The 14260-nt window shown below is 53.8% G+C and overlaps 1 protein-coding gene across 5 annotated transcripts in view; it reads right to left on the bottom strand.

Annotated features, from left to right (window-relative positions):
- Positions 1–14260, bottom strand: part of LOC135325871 (PIN2/TERF1-interacting telomerase inhibitor 1-like) — a 266502-nt gene that overhangs the window by 231457 nt on the left and 20785 nt on the right. For 2 of the 5 annotated variants that reach the window (XM_064503843.1, XM_064503845.1), the window contains one exon: positions 11971–12403. The exons of 1 other annotated variant lie outside the window; for it this stretch is intronic. In XM_064503843.1, coding sequence (XP_064359913.1) covers positions 12285–12403 — 119 coding nt within the window. In that variant the 3' untranslated portion in view covers positions 11971–12284. Of the gene's footprint in view, positions 1–11970; positions 14124–14260 lie in introns of those variants that run through there. 2 more of the 5 variants (XM_064503848.1, XM_064503844.1) reach the window with 2 other exon arrangements.

Below are 14260 nucleotides of genomic sequence, written 5' to 3'. Positions count from 1 at the left end.
TGGAGCAGATTACAACATTTATCACACCATTTTGTTTATTGAGTGGACCCTGACCTTGGGGAGAAGGCGGTACTGCAGCGAAAGGGAGCGCGCATGCGCATTGCGTTCCGCCGCGCTCACTGCTGCCATCGCGGGTCTGAAAAGCGGCACCGCACGCTCAGCGGCGTTGCGCACGCGCACTGCGTTCCGCCCCGCTCACCGCTGTCCTCGCGTGTCGACGAGGCAGCACTGCAGCCGCCGCCGGCCACCGCTGCGTGCGAAGAGCAGTGCAGGCAGCCGGCGCACACGTGTGCGCTGCCGGTCGCCGCGTTCGCCGCTACTCTCCGCTCTCTCGGGGACGGGTAAGCGAAGGGGCCACGCTCGTGCCCCCTGCCCGGTGCTCACGGACCGGGAGCGCTTTTCCCGAGAGGGCTTTTCCTTCTCGGTGCTTCCTGGGGGCGCGGGGACGGGCAGTGCCGTCTCGGAGCTGCTCCGCGGCACTCCCTCCCCGGCGCAGCCCCGGCGCCTGCTCGCGGATCCCCGCCGCTCTCTCGGGCGCGGGCAGAGCAGCCTCGGGGCGCTCGCTGCTCGGCCTGAGCGCCGGGGTCGCCCGCGGGAGCCGGCCGGCTGCAGCGCGGCGCTGCGACCACGCGAGGGCGCCATTGCGGGTCTCGCCTCCCTGCCGCTGCCGCTGCCGCTCCCCCCCGCCCCTCCCGCGCGGTCCGTAGCCAGCCCGTGCGCGGTGCGGCTGCGCGCACTTGGCGGCCGGCGGCGCATGCGCGGCAGCAGGGAGCGCGATGGCGGCGAGCAGGGCGGGTGTTTTGGCTGGGCGGCGGCGGGCGAGGGCAGAGGCCGCCTGGAGTCGAGCATGTGGGGGCCCTGGTGAGGCGAGGGTGTACTTTTGGGTGGCCGCGGGCGTCGGGCTGTGTCCTGGCTGGTGGGGCCGTCGCTGCGTGGAGGCGGCGGGGCGGGGGGAGGGGTCGGGCCTGGCTCCGCGCTGCGCCGCGCCGCGCCGGGTCTGCCGGAGCGCGGCTCTGACTCTCCCTTTTGCGTGTGTCGCCTGTAGGGCCGCGGTTCCTCCCCAGCGCGGGCCAGGGCGTGCGCTCGCCCCTGCGGACGCAGCCTGGAGGAGTGTGTGGGGGGTGTCTGCGCGGGGGTCTGGATGTGTCCAGCAGCGGCACGGCAGCCTGATGGCTCCTCTCGTCTGGGACGCGGGTTCCTTGGCAGCTCTTCTGGGATGCGGGGCCCTTGGTGAGTTCCCTGCTGCCTCCTCTGGCGTTCTGTGCGAGCTCATAGATCCCTCCTCCTCCTCTCCCCTCCCCCCCCACCCCCGTCTGGTGGGGTGGGAGACCGGTGGCTCCTCCCGCCGAGCTGACAGCCACGTGGGGCACCCCTGTGCGCTCCCTACACATCTGGGATGGCACCCCCACCCCGAGGGCCCCACAGAGTCCCACCCTTCCTGCAACCAGCCCCCCCCAAAGCCATTAAACCACCCATAAATCCTGCTCCAACACCCCCACAGGCCCCACAACGCCTCTGAGCCCTGTCCAAAGCCCCAAACATTCCTAAAACCACTCCCAGGCCCGGTCCCCGCAGCAGTGAGGCATTCTAACAAAGATGGGATGTGATCTGTGTCTCCGCCTCGACTCAGTCCCGCTTTAGGGAACCGGGAGTTTACAGCGCTTCCTGGTGAAGAGTGTTGATGGGTGGATGCGCAGATGACAAAGAGGTTTTTCTCTCTTTTTTTCTGAGCCGCCTCTGAGAAGCCTCTGTACGTACACGATGTGGCTGATCTGGGATAATCGTGCTGTGCACAATGTTTAAGGAGAACATTGCCATGAAATGGTGGGCTAAGGAATAGCCTAAAAAACCTCGGGAAAAAGCCAAAGAGAACACCGATGGGCTCTGGGAAGCCCCAGTGATGCTACAGAAAACAGTATGGCTTTTAGGCACCTCCTCAGAGCAGCAGCAAAGTCTTGCTCCAGCCTGTGGGACAATGGGGACTCTTAATTACCGCCTTGATTTATCACAAGTGTTGCAAAAGCAGAAGGGACTAGGGAGCACGCAGAGCAGGTTGTGGACTATATGTCAAGTTTAAACAAGCAACAAGCCCCTCTGCAAATAGGAACAGGTTTAGCCCTAAGTACTAGATGAAGGTAGCTGTGAGTAACGTGAAGCGAAGCGGTTACGTCAATCACCCCGAAAGCCTCGGAGAAGTGGTCCAAACACCTGATACCCTCGCGGCCTCGGCAGTCTTTTTGGTTTGTTTGGCAGGGTAGTCCACCGAAGGGGGACATCTCGAAGAGAAGCAGCGAGACCTGGGGATCCGGTTGTTCGTTTTGGTCGTCGCCTGTGAGGCCAGCATCCGAGCGTAAGAGGAATCTAGGAGCTGTCTCGAAAAGGTAATAGGTTTGAAACGGAGACGGGCAAATCAAGGGCTATCGTTCTTCCACGTAGTTAAAGATTGAGAGTGTTGTCGGTTAAGTGCGCGTCTACAAGGGTTTGAGAACAGTCACAGTAATACCGAAGCAGAATAAAAATAAGGTTTCATGGAAGATGGCGTTAGGTAAGTATTAGGCGACGTGCCCACCTGCCTAATAACCTAGCCCTAATTGCTGTATGTAACGTTTCCAGACTGTTTACCCTGTAACGTATGATGTAACGTGCCGTATTAATATCTTTCCTTTAAGGGAAAGAAGGAAAAAAAAGGGAGGGGGGGGGAGAAAACAGGGTAAAGAGAAAAAGATCATGCGTAAACCTAAGTGTTTCCCTGAAAGTAAAACGCGAGTTTATCGCTTTCTTACAGAGATGGCACCAAGGACAGCAAATGCTGACAAAGAGAAGAGACGGACAAGCATTTTCTTGTGATTAATACCGAAGGGACGGGATGAAACAAGGAAGCCAAAATGCAGTGGATCCTCGATATCACCAGGAACTGCTACAGGAGGCGGCGTTCTGGCACGGGTAACTAAGGTAACTATCGATAATGACTGTTAGCCATTATTTCGGCCTCCCCGAGGCAGCGCTGAGGACTAAGTAACCCATTCCTACCCTGTGGCTGCTGTTACCTGTATGTGCCTTAGCTTTGCTTTGGCTGTTTCTCTTTTGTTTTGTTATCGTACATGCAGCTATGGAAAGGAAAAGATGTAATACTTACTTGTTTAGATTAATTGCCGTGGCTGAAGTTGAAGAGACTATATATGAATATAAGCAAGCTGAAGTAATAAAATCAAATGGAGCCAAGTGAAAGCTGTCTCCCTCTGCTAGAAAAAGGGAAAGCCCGTTCCTCCTGGCGAGGAAGGATCGCTGTTAACAGTGATTCGAATAATAGATCACCAACATATAATGGAAGGTCTGTACGCGTTACGAGACGTATGCTGCGTACATTCATCTGTGCGTGTGACTTTACGTGTCTGTGAAGCATCATACTTTTAAGAGCTGCGAGACAGCAAATTATTATCTTAGGGGACTGGTAGTCAAGTGACCAGATTTACTGAAGAGGAAGCGAGCGAGAGAGAAGTGTCTGAAGTGTAAAACTAAGAGATCAATTTCAGGAAGGCTCAATGAGTGCGAGCCCCGGGTTAGTCACCTGGCAATGGTATTTGGGGAAACAGGAAGACGGTGGATAGAAGAAGGGTTAAAGCCTTGTGGAATTAAGGCTCCTTCTCATCAGTTCCAACTTGGAGCAATTTTAGGAAGATTTAATTTCCTCCAGCAGCGTTAACGTGGCTTTGCCGGTATCAGCAGACCGTGGTGGAAAGTACTGGGAGGGAGTCATGAATGGAGCTGGGGCACGGAACGTGACGCTGCTTTCACTGAACTGGGAGAAGTGGCTGTAAAACCTGCTGCCCTCAAATTCCCAGGACAAGGAAAGCCTTTTTCGGTAATGCTTTCCACATCTGCTGACTCCGTGGGAGCAGCACCGCTAGAAAATGGCGGTAAAGGAAAGTGAGTGCCGGTAGCCTCACCCTTACATCCCCTTTGGGGCCAGAACAAAAATTCTCTGGCTGTGAGAAAGACTGTTTAGCAGCAATCTGGGCTGATAAGCGTCTTTGAGACTTTTAGCTTTGATCGCACAGGGCAATCCAATCTGTTCAGTTCCTTCTAAAGTAGTAACGTCAGGGAAATGAAGAGACAGCAGAGTATCCTCTATCCAAGTGGCACAGCAGGCGCTGATCTTAACGAGCGGGGGCAGAGGGGTGGTTACTGTGCAAGTGTTACAAGCAGTGGATCTTCTGGCGTGTGCCTGAATGGATGGAGGGGCAGAGCACGGTTGTGCCAGAAATGCGGACGCAGAAGGTTTCTGAAAGATTAATCTCTAGCGGCTGCTTAGTCTAACTTCCCTGTCACGGCAAGCCCGACTGTCGCCATAGCTTCCAAACCAGGGGCTGGGGGAAGCAGTATTCGTGGCTCGTGTATTCTCATTTACCTTGCTCGTGTGCGTATTAGATACGCTTTTGTGCTTGCAGACAGCTTTGGATTCTTACGATTTTCTGCAGAGCTTTGATTTTTTTTTTCTTCTTTCTTTGCTCTGTACTTTTGCAGGGCGATAGATTTTACTCTGCCTCCATCAACAGGCGCTGGCTGGCAAAGTCGTCGTGTCCCAGCGGAGACTCTTAGGCAGGACGGGAGGAGTTCGGATCCGCAGCCTGCCAGAAGAGCATCGCCCGGGAGGGGTCGCTAGCCTTGAGCTACAGGCACTGGTGCGTACGGCTCGTTCTGTCAGACGCAAAGAGGTTTTTCTTTTTCGGTTGCAGAAATCTTGGCTTGGCTTTACACTCTGTAGCGGCAGTAGTTTTGTATTTATGGATTGTGTTAATCCTAGGTGTTCGGAACCTCAGGCAACAACTATATGCTGCCGCGAAAAGCTACCGGTTACCACTGCTGTCAGACGGGATTTTTGCTGTCGCAAGTTACAGTTCCTTTTAGGAGCCAGCTACAAAAGTAACTTTGCTATAGCAGAGAAATGGGGTTACGTGTGTACGAGCAACAGCGCCAGAGTACACAGCAAAACCACAACCTACCATAACCCGTCAGCTCCGTCTCTCTGGAGTTTGGAGTTTTTGGAGGCCTCAGTTTTTATCCTGCCTTGGCTGGACAGTGCTTTCTGAGAGTGTCCGTCAGAGGCAGTTTCCCTGCAGAGGACCATCTAGCGAAGGCTGGAGGTGGCCGGGTGCCTGAGCGAGCCTGCCTGTGCGTGAGAGCCGCTCTGACATCTTTGCGATGAAGCAGTGCCAGAGAGGGTGACTGAAGCAGCACGGGAGGGTCGGTCACGACTGTGGGAACAATCACGGGCCTTGGACTAGGGAGCAGTTCTAGTAGGAGGGCCGTGCAGTTGCCCGGCCTCTCGGTAACCGCTCTGGCCTCTTTGCAGGTGCCGAAGCCCAGTCGGGCAGTCGAAGGAGCCTCGTCGCAGCTGGGAGCTCTGCGGAGATGCGCGGCCGGCTGTGGAGGATGAGCTCTGACTTGCGGCGTGGACACGGCTAAGTCCTGGGCTGCATCGTACGCGAGTGGGGCTGGGAGGTGCGAGGCGTTCGTCCCCTAGCCGTGGTCACTGGCGCCGCTGGCTGTGGCCGTTTGCCCACGGAGCTGAGAGGACCAAACATACTAATTGCCTGACCCAGAGATGAATTAGTGCTTGCAGGCTTTCAGGTAGGTTCAGTGCAAGTGCAGCTTAGTGCAGTCCTGTGGAGTGACGCTTGCACATGCTCACATTTGAATGGTGGCTAAAACCAAGCCTCTAAACAGCAACTGTAACGCAATTCTGGTGCTTGTCTTCCTGTTCTGCTGTACTTCTAAAGGGAGGGAAAACTTCCTAAGCTGCGGGCAAAACTCCTTGGCTTCTCTTGACTGTTTCCATGCTCTGGAAACATCCTTGGGTGCTTTGGTGCTTGTTGCTTAAAGCTGAGGGTTTGGAATTTTTCACTTAAGGTTGATTGTTTAGCTTGCTGCTGAGGGTCTCTCACCCAGGAGTTACGGGTTATTCCTTTCTTTTGTGGGGCTCACTCTTTATCAGTCAGGGTTTACAGTTTGCTCATGTAGCAATCGGGGCGCAGAATTTAAAATCCAACCCCATCCCTTGTCCCGATCCAATATCGGGGGGGTTTCGTTACGATCCCAACGACGAGATTAAGACGCTAAAACCGGTCAAATATCGTACAACCGTTTAACATTATTTTCCACAAAGTGGGGAGAAAAGGTGGGGAAAGGCGAAGGAGAGGCGAAGGGAAGAGGGGAACAAGGGTAAGGGGAAAAGATAGAGAAAGCTGGAAAAGGAGAGAAGGAGCTGGCTACCACCAGTCCGAGTCCAATGATGTTCTGCTGACTCCGTTCGAATTACAGCTCAGGCTGGGTGCCTCCGACGAGGGACCCTGAACAAAGAAATCCCTGGGCAATGATACTTTCCAATCTAAGCTCTCCACCCTTCACACAGTAGTTTGGACCAATAGTAATATTTAGGTCTGGGGTCTCCTGCTCCCTATTGGGTCCCTCGGTAGGTTGTTTACTGTTGCGGTTTCTGCTGGTGGATGTGTCTTCATTCTTCGGGTCCTGCCCTTGTCTCTCAAGGCCCTGACAAATCAGTACTGCCCGAGCAGTGATAGTAGGTGTTATCTCCCAAGGTCCAGACAAAGGAAATATGATCTGGACCCCGAGATAGTCCAGACCCCCCCCCTAATCAGCACTGTTTCAGCAGCGAGAGGAGCCCCATCATCCAACTACGATGGCAGTTCTTTGACCATTTGGTTGTCCAGCCACTCAGACCATAGAGGCCTAGTTTGTGTGCAAGTATACTGTGGGAGAAAGTGTCAAAAGCCTTCTGAAAGTTGAGGTAACTGACATTCACTGCTCTCTGTTCATCCATAAATAGAGTTCTTTTAACATAGAAAGCCATCACGTTGGTGAGGCATGATTTCCTCTCAGGAAATCTGTGCTGACTGTTCCCAGGCACCTCATTCTCCTTCCTTTACCTGGAAATGTGATCAGAGGGGGCTCGCTGCATGACACTCTCCTCATCAAAGTGAGTCTGAACGGCCTGTAGTTGCCCAGGTTGTGCTTGTGGCCTTTGTGGAAGAGGGATGTAACATTTGCCCTTCTGCAGTCATTGGGTCCTCCCTGAGTCTCCACAGCTTTCCAAGATGACAGAGAGTGGCCTTGCGAGATAGAGGCCAGCTCTCTCAGCATCCTCAGCTGCAGCCCATCCAATCCTGTACACTTACCAATAATTCCTGCCTCAATCCCCAGGCCCTGCTGGTTGTTTTTCTCCTGAGGACTCCTGACTCTAGGCACAATGGCCTGGGAGACCTTGCTGGTGGGAGCTGAAGCCAAGGGATTGAGTTCCCCAGACCCATCTACCTCTGCTATTACCAGATTGCCTGCCCCAGTCAGGAATGGGACCACGTTATCCTTGTTCAGGCTTTCACTGTTACTGAAGCAATAGCAGATCATCTTTTTGCCCTTGACATTCCTTGTAGCCTCAGTCCTAAAGGCGCTTAGGTTTTCCTAACAGCTTCCCTACTTCCCTGGACAGCATTTCTCACTTCCTCCTTTGCAGCCTCTCCCTGCTTTCTGTTCCCCATGCCTGTGCTGCCTTTTTGTCCTGTTGTTCAGTTGTGAGTTCCCTGTTCAGCCACTCTGTCTCCTGAGATCTCTGCTTGCTCTCCTGGACATCAGTATGGGCCATTCTTGAGCTTAGAGGATGCTGTCCTGAAAGACCTGCCACCTTTCTTGAGTTCCTCTGCCCTTCAGAGCTGCCTACCACAGGATCCCTCTACCAGTAGGTCCAAGTCTGCTCCTCTGACATCCAGAGTGTGGGCTCTGCTACTCTTCCTCCTCATATCACTCAGGATCTGGAACTCCACTGTTTCATGGCCACTGCAGGCAAGGCTGACACATCTACCTGGCTGCCCTCCTGGGCAACATCCTCATCATCACAGCCGTAGCCTGCGACCACCGCCTCCACACCCCCATGTACTTCTTCCTCCTCAACCTCTCCCTCCTTGACCTTGGCACCATCTCCACCACTGTCCCCAAATCCATGGCCAATTCCCTGTGGGACACCAGGGCCATTTCTTACCTGGGATGTGCTGCCCAACTCTTTTTTCTTACCTTTTTCATTTTGGCTGAGTATTCTCTTCTCACAGTCATGGCCTACGATCGCTATGTTGCCATATGTAAACCCCTGCACTATGGGACCATCATGGGCATCAGAGTGTGTGTCAAAATGGCAGCAGCTGCCTGGGCCAGTGGGTTTCTCAGTGTGGTGCTGCACACTGGGAACACATTTGGAGTAACATTCTGCCATGGCAATGCCCTTGGCCAGTTCTTCTGTGAAATCCCCCAGATCCTCCAGCTCTCCTGCTCAGACTCCTACCTCAGGGAAGCTGGCTTTATTGTGGTTACTGTTTGTTTAGGCTTTGGGTGTTTCATCTTCATTGTGGTGTCCTATGTGCAGATCTTCACTGCTGTGCTGAGGATCCCCTCTGAGCAGGGACAGCACAAAGCCCTTTCCATGTGCCTCCCTCACCTGGCTGTGGTCTCCCTGTTTGTCAGCACTATCATATTTGCCCACCTGAAGCCCCCCTCCCTCTCTTCCCCGTCTCTGGATCTGGTGGTGGCTGTTTTGTACTCGGTGGTGCCTCCAGCAGTGAACCCCCTCATCTACAGCATGAGGAACAGGGAGCTCAGGGATGCCCTGAAGAAACTGATTCACCTGGTTTTCGTGCAGCAGCAATGAGCTGCCCATCCCTCTTCACAAGTGGTTTCTAAGTACCTCAGACAAGTCTTGTGCTTTGGGCATTCTTGCTGTGATCATCATGTTTGTGCAGAAGTGTTGGAATTCATCCCACTTCCTTACAGCCATGAACCCAGTCTGCCTGACCCAGAGGTCCTCTGTAAATGTGTGTCACAGTGTCACAGGTGTCCTCTCTGTAATAAAAGCAGATTTCCTCAGTGCAGTGCTTGAAGCTTGGGCTCTCCTTCAAAAGCTGGAGCCAAGAATGTGCTCAGGGACTTTCCCCCTGAAAGGGCCTGTTGCTTTTCCAGGGCTCTCCCTGGGCTCAAGGCAATGAGCTTAGAGGTGCTGTGTTAGGGAATGAGGGCTGGATTCAGCTCTCACTTGTGGGTGCCCAGTGCTCCTGGAGATGGTGAATGGTCAAGTGGTGTCTCCCATAGGACACGGCTGGACACCAGTGCCTGTCCTTCTCGAAGGGAGTATGGATCCATCAGGAGAGCACAAGGCATCCCCAAGGGCACCATGTGCTTAGGGGTGGGCAGTGAATGGAGCTTCACAAAATCCAGTGGAGTCATCCAGAGGGAAAGGGCTAAAGCAGTGAATGTGCAGGCTAGTGAGAGCTCTGCAATCCCACAAGAGGCAGCTGGGACCCAGGAGGCCCAGGGAAGGTAGCCTGCAGAGTGGTCCATGTCACCTTCGATGAGAAGCCATAGGCCGGATCTCGCGACACGCCTGAACACAGCCTGAGCCATTTGAAATACCCTGTGATTGCTCAGAGCATCATCCATGGCCATAGGGCAAGAGATGCCTCGGTAGGGGATTACCAGGTGCAATGATGCCCATCCAGCTGGGTCTGCATCCAACACGCAAAACTACGACCAGTGAGGAGTCACCCTGTGGCCCCAGGGCACCACAGCCCACTTGCTCTGCTGAGCAGCACTGCCAGCTCGGAGCCCCATGAGGAGCACAGGGTTGGATCCAGGAATGGCTGGGCAGGCAGCACCCATGCACTTCCCTGGGGAAAGACTCTCCCGGGAGCAGGGACATCCCTGGAGAAGAGCAAAGGAGCAATTGTGTGCCCCCAGGGCTGCCCTGGCCTCCTCTGCTCCTCCCCTCCCTCCCTGCCTCTCTCTTTCTCTCTGTTCCTTTTCCTTCCCTCTCTCCTTCCTTCCACCTCTCCCTCCTTCCCTCTTCCCTCCTCCCTGCACTAAAACCAGGGAGAGAAAGCTCGCTCTCCTCCTTCCCTCCCCTCTCTCTCTCCTTTCCTCCCTCTTTCCTTCCCCTTCTTCCCTCTCTACCTTCCTCCCTCTTTCCTTTCCTCCCTCCCCCTCTCCTGCCTTCTCTTCTTCTCTCCCTCTCTCCCTCCCTCTTTCCTCCCTCTCTTTTCATTCCCTCTCTCCTTCCCTCCATCTCTCCCTCCTTCCCCCTTCTCTTCCCCTTTCTCTCTCCTCCCTCCCTCCTCTCTCTCTCTCCTCTCTCCTTCCCTCCTTCCCTTCCTCCCTCCCTCTCTCCCTCTCCCCTTCCCTCTCTCCCTCGCCTGTCCCTGGACACCTGGGGCTAGGGGGGAGATGCTGGGCAGCGCTGGGGCTGCAGCCAGAGCCCTGACTGATGGTCCCCTGCGGCCCCGCGGCCATTTGGCGGCCAGGCCTGTCAAAGGGCCCCTGCGGGGTTATTTTCTCAGAATACGGCCCAACGTCCAAGTACCTCTGACCTGCTCTACCCGCTCGCACCCTACTAGTCCCATTTAGTCTGGGCTTTGGTGACTGCTGTGTGATGGACGTTCCTTAGAGCTGGTTGTTCTGCCCCAAGGGTGATGAAAGGGAGGTGCCGCGTTTCTGCTGCCCTGCCCCACACCGAGGGAATCGCCTGTGCCTGCCGGGGGCACAGCTTTCCTCCCCGTCCAGAGACAGGAGCCAGGGCCCAAGGACAAGGGCGGATGCAAAGGGTAAGAGCTCCAGGCAGGGCTGGGGTCCCTGTCCCTGTGCCTGGGGTGCCCGAGGGTGCGCGTGTGGGGCAGCAAGCGTGGGCCTCTTTCACACGTGGGGCAGAGCATCCTTCAGCTCCGCTGCACAGGTCACTCCCAGCAGACCCTGCTCCAGACCGTGCCCAGGGAGATCACAGCAGGGCCAGGAGTGGGGAGCTCCCCAGGGCCCCAGCTGAGCCCCTCGAGTTTGGCTGGGTGCTGCACAGACCCCTTCCCCCTCCCACAACAGCATCCTCCCATTTTGCCAGGGCTTGAACAGAGCCCTTTCCCTGGGTGACACTGGGTGCCCCTTTGCGCACGGTGCTGCCCAGGCCCTCTGAGCGAGGCCAGGAACCACCCCCAAACATGCTGAGCATGGCACTGGCCCCCACGCTGGGCCTTCACAACCGTCCCCCATCTCCTCAACCCACTAGGCCACCACATCACCCCTTCCCTCAACACGTCCACCATCCCTGTTCTTAAATCCTGGTGCCCTCCCATGAAGTCCAGCACAAAACACATTCTCACTGAAGAAATCAGTATATCAGGAGGGAAGAGACATGCATTTCTTCGCAATGCCTCTCCTGTGGGGGAAAAAAGAAAAAATGTATCAGGGAGAAATAGAGATGTGAACAGAAGAGGGGGGGACGAGGGAATGAGGCTTTGCGTGTAAAACACTTTGCAAACAAGATCCAGCTAGTGATGATTTCTGCTAAAGAACCCAGCAGTGTTCCAGCAGGGCTGGCACTGTCAGGCTGACTTTCGCAGATCTGCTTTGCAAGAATCTGCAGAGAACAGGAGGGCTGAGATTCCTGTTCCCCAGTGCAGACTGTGTCCAGTGGAGGGGCTTGATTCATTGCCCTCTCATTGATCTCTTTATGGAGGTGTTTGGCGGTCTCCAAGAAAGATCCATAAGTCCCATCCTCCAATTTAGGGAAGCTGGCCAAAACCCCAGTCCCTCTGATGCAAGACTTCCCCCCTCACAGCATGGGTGGATCTGGCAGGAGGGTGATTCTCCTCCAGGAGTGCTTATCCTTCCAGAAAGAGTGGGGGCTGGCAGCACCGAGTAGATTCAGGTGTCTGCCTTGGGCTCCTCTGCCCTTGGGTGAAATGAATGCTGCAACATCTCCCCAAGCAGGTGCATCTCTCGTGTTGATGCCTCCGTCTGAGAGGGCTCCCTGGACTCCCATGTTGCGGCCCAAAGGGAGTCATTTAGGACGACCTCCCTCCCCTTAGGACCAGTGACCAAGTTCGTGATGGCCTTGGACTGAATTAAGGTGAAAACGACACCAGCCAACCAGTTTTAAGATTTATTAAGGCAAAATGGAATCAACTAACTAGACACGTCTCGCGTCACACGTTTAGGAAAAAGAGAGGAAAAGGGGAAGACAGAGAGAGAGAGAGAGAGAGAGAGAGAGAGAGAGAGAAAGACAGATATCACCACCTGTGGATCCAGCAGCGTCCCGTTGGTCCTCTTCTCTTGGGAGTCTCGGCGGCGGCGGGGGTGGGGGGCAGAGGCGGGAAGCTCCCATCTGGTTCCGCTGACTCCGCTCGAGTTCTTCAGTCGTCCCAAGCAAGCCCCCCACCCCCCATTCACACAGTCTGCAGTTTTTATAGGTTCTTGCCCCACCTCTGGGCGGTGCTTCCTCGCTTCCCATGCAGATTAACTGTCATGCGCAGTCCGCCCTCTCGGAACCTTCCAGAAACGGGCTGGGGCATCTGGGGGTCTCCTGCTCATGTGCAGATGGCAAATGAGTACGTGCAGTCCGTGCCCTAGAGATGACCTTCTGCCCTTTTTGCGCCCTTTTTACCTCGTGCAGGTGCATGAGGTTGTTTACCTCGCGGACGGCTCCCGGGGACCCCGGCGCGGCATTGCCCGATGCGCCTTGGCAGCAGCGGCTTTGCAGCAGCAGCAGCAATGTTGAGACAAAACTGCATGTAGAGAACTGGTTCTCTACACCACCCTGTGTCTTGACATTGCATCTTGGCAGCAGGAGAGAGAGAGAGAGAGAGAGAAAGCAAGCAAGCAAGGAAGGAAGGAAGGGAGAGAGAATTAGGGACAGGGGGGAAGTCGCGGGAATAACATAGGTTTGGGTAAAAAACAGAGGTCTTGCTCAATGCAAGCTTATTCCTTAACAACTTCAACAACATTTAACTTTACAAAACAGACATCAAAACTGAGTTAAGGAGGTAGTATCGTTACAATAGGCATAAAACAGCTGGCAAATGCGCTGTGGATGTCAATATGCAATTTCCTCCTTCAGGAGAAACTGGGAAATGATGGGTACTGTGGTTGGCCATGGCCAATGGATGGCACGGATTTTCTTTATGCCGTTGGGCAAGGTGGTAGGAACAAATTGCATATTTGACACAACATGTCCGATTAATTGAACAAAGCAAGGAATTATACAAGAACATTAAGGCGGCAACTGCACCTAACAAATACAATATTAACTGTTTCACCCACGGTGCCCCCAGTAACCAGGACTACAAATCGCCACTCCAGCCGTTCCAGGTTTGGACGGGGACGTGGGCTATTTTTCTGATATCTTTGGTTAACTGGAGAACTACTTCGCTTACATCATCTATTTCCAAACAACCGTTAGGAATATTTAATTTCCCACACTCTTCTCCCTCTTCAGCTAACAGGTAATCTAAAAACCATGTGGTGCTGAAGGATTGCCGTGCGCATCTGTTGGGATTGCCGAGTTAAAAGATCTATTGCGTCAGCGGTTTTGTTGGTAATAATTTCTAGAGCCGCTTGTAGTCTGATTATTCCAGGTTGCAGGCCCGTAATGTTGAATTATTCGTTCAGGAGGCCACTCATTATTTCCCCACTTTTTGTGTCCCACCCAAATTTACTTTAATGGATCCCGTCTTACAGGCAACACTTCTGTCTCCAAGGTTATCATGTACCTTTATGCCTAACCGAGGTCCGCTTGTTTCTGGTAAAAGGAAAAACAAAGGTTTGATAACCCCTATATAACAAATTCTCAACCACCCCGCGGGTAAAAATTTGTGTGCTGTGTGTCCACAGATCCAATAATGCCCTTTCTTAGCTCCAATGCCCTGAGCAAATGGCCCGTTTATCCCTGGTGGGAATTGAAAGTAAGCTGCATCTCTGTTGCCCAGAGGGCTGAAGAATGTGGTTGCCTCATCACCTATTCGGCCGGTACAATACCAAGCCCCAGAAGTGTATGCTGGTGGTAGGTTTGCCATAGCACATATAAGCACATTAAGACAAGAAGTATCTTTCCAACACAGGTTAAGAATGCCATTCTTGGCTGTTGTGTTTTCAACAATAAAGCTAATTATGATCGCAGCACACAATTACAAAAAATGATAAAAATAACTATTCTAACTACCACAGGTAGTATCGTTGAGGACACTCAAGCTCGACATAAGACAAGTCTTCTTCCTCAGTGCCCTCTTCCTTTCAGATTAATTGACCTAAAAGGAAGGGAGGATCCACCTGGTATGGATTCTAAGATCTTTCCCACGGGCATCAGTAGCTACCCATGCATACAGATTTTTTGAAGCTTTTAGTACTAGAGGTATTTGTCCCACAGTGCGTAAGTGCACTAGAA

This window comes from Dromaius novaehollandiae, unplaced genomic scaffold (genome assembly GCF_036370855.1).
Source record: "Dromaius novaehollandiae isolate bDroNov1 unplaced genomic scaffold, bDroNov1.hap1 HAP1_SCAFFOLD_30, whole genome shotgun sequence".
NCBI classification, from domain to species: domain Eukaryota; kingdom Metazoa; phylum Chordata; class Aves; order Casuariiformes; family Dromaiidae; genus Dromaius; species Dromaius novaehollandiae.
Note: the sequence above shows the minus strand (reverse complement) of the source record. Positions and strands in the feature narration are given on the sequence as shown.